The 2,029-nt window shown below is 29.7% G+C and overlaps 2 protein-coding genes across 3 annotated transcripts in view; one reads left to right on the top strand and one right to left on the bottom strand.

Moving 5' to 3' along the window:
- LOC108747703 (vascular endothelial growth factor receptor 1) overlaps positions 1 to 1,995 on the bottom strand; it is a 16,099-nt gene extending 14,104 nt beyond the window's left edge. For both annotated transcript variants that reach the window (XM_018485359.1, XM_018485360.1), the window contains exon 1: positions 1,618 to 1,995. In XM_018485359.1, coding sequence (XP_018340861.1) covers positions 1,618 to 1,684 — 67 coding nt within the window. In that variant the 5' untranslated portion in view covers positions 1,685 to 1,995. The remainder of the gene's footprint in view (positions 1 to 1,617) is intronic.
- LOC108747558 (TNF receptor-associated factor 6-like) overlaps positions 1 to 2,029 on the top strand; it is a 28,679-nt gene that overhangs the window by 4,667 nt on the left and 21,983 nt on the right. The gene's annotated exons all lie outside the window — the stretch shown is intronic.

Below are 2,029 nucleotides of genomic sequence, written 5' to 3'. Positions count from 1 at the left end.
AAAGATTGAATTTTACAAAAAAAAGCTCAGAACTTTTTTGTACACCTAATAGTTATTCAAAAGGTAACGAGTCAGTATTTTTAATTTTCTATTGGTTTTTTGTAAATTGCTATTTTAAATACAAAAATTTCTAACATTATTAAATTATTATACCTATTTATTATATTAAATACTTATATATCGTATTTCTATATATGTATATAATAAATTATGATTGTATTTTAAGAACTTAAATTCAAAGTATATTTAATATATTAACTGAATTATTAATTTGTATCTAATAAATTAATATATACATTTGCCATGGGGGGAATTAAAATTATGGGATTACTTTGATTTTTATTTAATAACTTTGTCAAATTTATATATATATTTATAGTTATAGTATATAGTTATAATAATTCAGTTAATATATTAAATATACTTTGAATTTAAGTTCTTAAAATACAATCATAATTTATTATATACATATATAGAAATACAATATATAAGTATTTAATATAATAAATAGGTATAATAATTTAATAATGTTAGAAATTTTTGTATTTAAAATAGCAATTTACAAAAAACCAATAGAAAATTAAAAATACTGACTCGTTACCTTTTGAATAACTATAATTATAAATATAACTTCACGAAAATATTAAGATTACAATTTGATATTTATTGATATGTTTCTATCATAAGTTCTGATTCTGTTAAAAGTTTATTGTTTTTCTATGAACGTATGTGCCTATTACACAATTATTTTATTGAGACTGCTTTACTGGTTTAGTGTACAGGTGAGAGAGATTCGGAGTTTTACGGGTCAAAGAATGAGTCACATGGCATGCTACGTGTGTCTTCCAATCTACTACTTCATTCAACTAACTCTATCGATTACTCCATCGACTCACGATTATTTATAAAAGCGGTTCCAGTAAATTTTAATCGTGTTAGTGTAGCAATATTTGCTGAGAGAAATTACTGCAAAATTTTGTTATTAAGTTGTGAAATATAAAATGACTATTGTGAACAAAATAGAGCAGTGATAAAAATATTAAAAATCAATGAAAACTAAAACCGAATTCCGAGTAAATTTGATAATTCTGACGTTTTTGTTGAAGCTATAATTACAAGATAATATCTATATAATCATGTATTAGGTACTTTCAAATTATCAAAATTTGTTTATAAAATTATAATTAAAATAATGGGATGAAAAAGTAAAATTTGATTATATTGTATAAACTACATTATAGATTTGATACGTGAACTATTACGATTCTAAAAAAAAAATCTCATATCATATCAGAAAACTTAGATACTATACGACGTGATAGTTAAGTCATTTTTGAAACTTTTAAGAGCAAAAGTCATGTTTGAATAAAATTAAATAAAATCAAAGTTCGACATTCTTCAGGCAATTTATGAAATGACGCTGGGACGCTAGTTTAATCAATCGATTGGCATTTGCTGAATATGCTTCTACGTCGCGTCGTACACATCGAATAAAAATCCGACTGCGACACCGATAAATATGACTCAATGGCAACGTGATCACGTGACCACGTTACGTTTCAGTGAAGGATCTCCTTGCATACGAATAATGTGCATCAGGTGTGTCGTATTAATTACCTTGGCAGAGCGCTAAGACGATAAGCGCCTGAACACGGAGTCGTGCGCGGTACGGCAACATTTTCATTTCTCGCACATCTTATCGGTTTCTCACATCTTTGTACATCGATACAGTAATCGAATTTTGCACACCGATGCAACACGAACAGATTGGACGCGTTGCGTCCCAAAGAGCAGGTCCCGGAATCTCTCTTCGCGGACCCAGTCACTCTCTACTCCGGAGACTTTCATACTGAAACTCGCCGCAGGCGCGACTCAACAGGCCCCACCCGGCAGGTTTCCCGTTCGAGTACTTACAAGAGACAACGTCATCTCTCGACATCATTCGCCTCTTACGAGAGACGTTTACATTGAACCGATTTTTAGATCGTTAGTCGCACCGGCCGGTAATCATGTGTATATAAATATATAT

This window comes from Trachymyrmex septentrionalis, unplaced genomic scaffold, assembly GCF_001594115.1.
Source record: "Trachymyrmex septentrionalis isolate Tsep2-gDNA-1 unplaced genomic scaffold, Tsep1.0 scaffold20, whole genome shotgun sequence".
NCBI classification, from domain to species: domain Eukaryota; kingdom Metazoa; phylum Arthropoda; class Insecta; order Hymenoptera; family Formicidae; genus Trachymyrmex; species Trachymyrmex septentrionalis.
The sequence above is the reverse complement of the archived record's forward strand: the minus strand, read 5'-3'. Positions and strand labels throughout refer to the sequence as shown.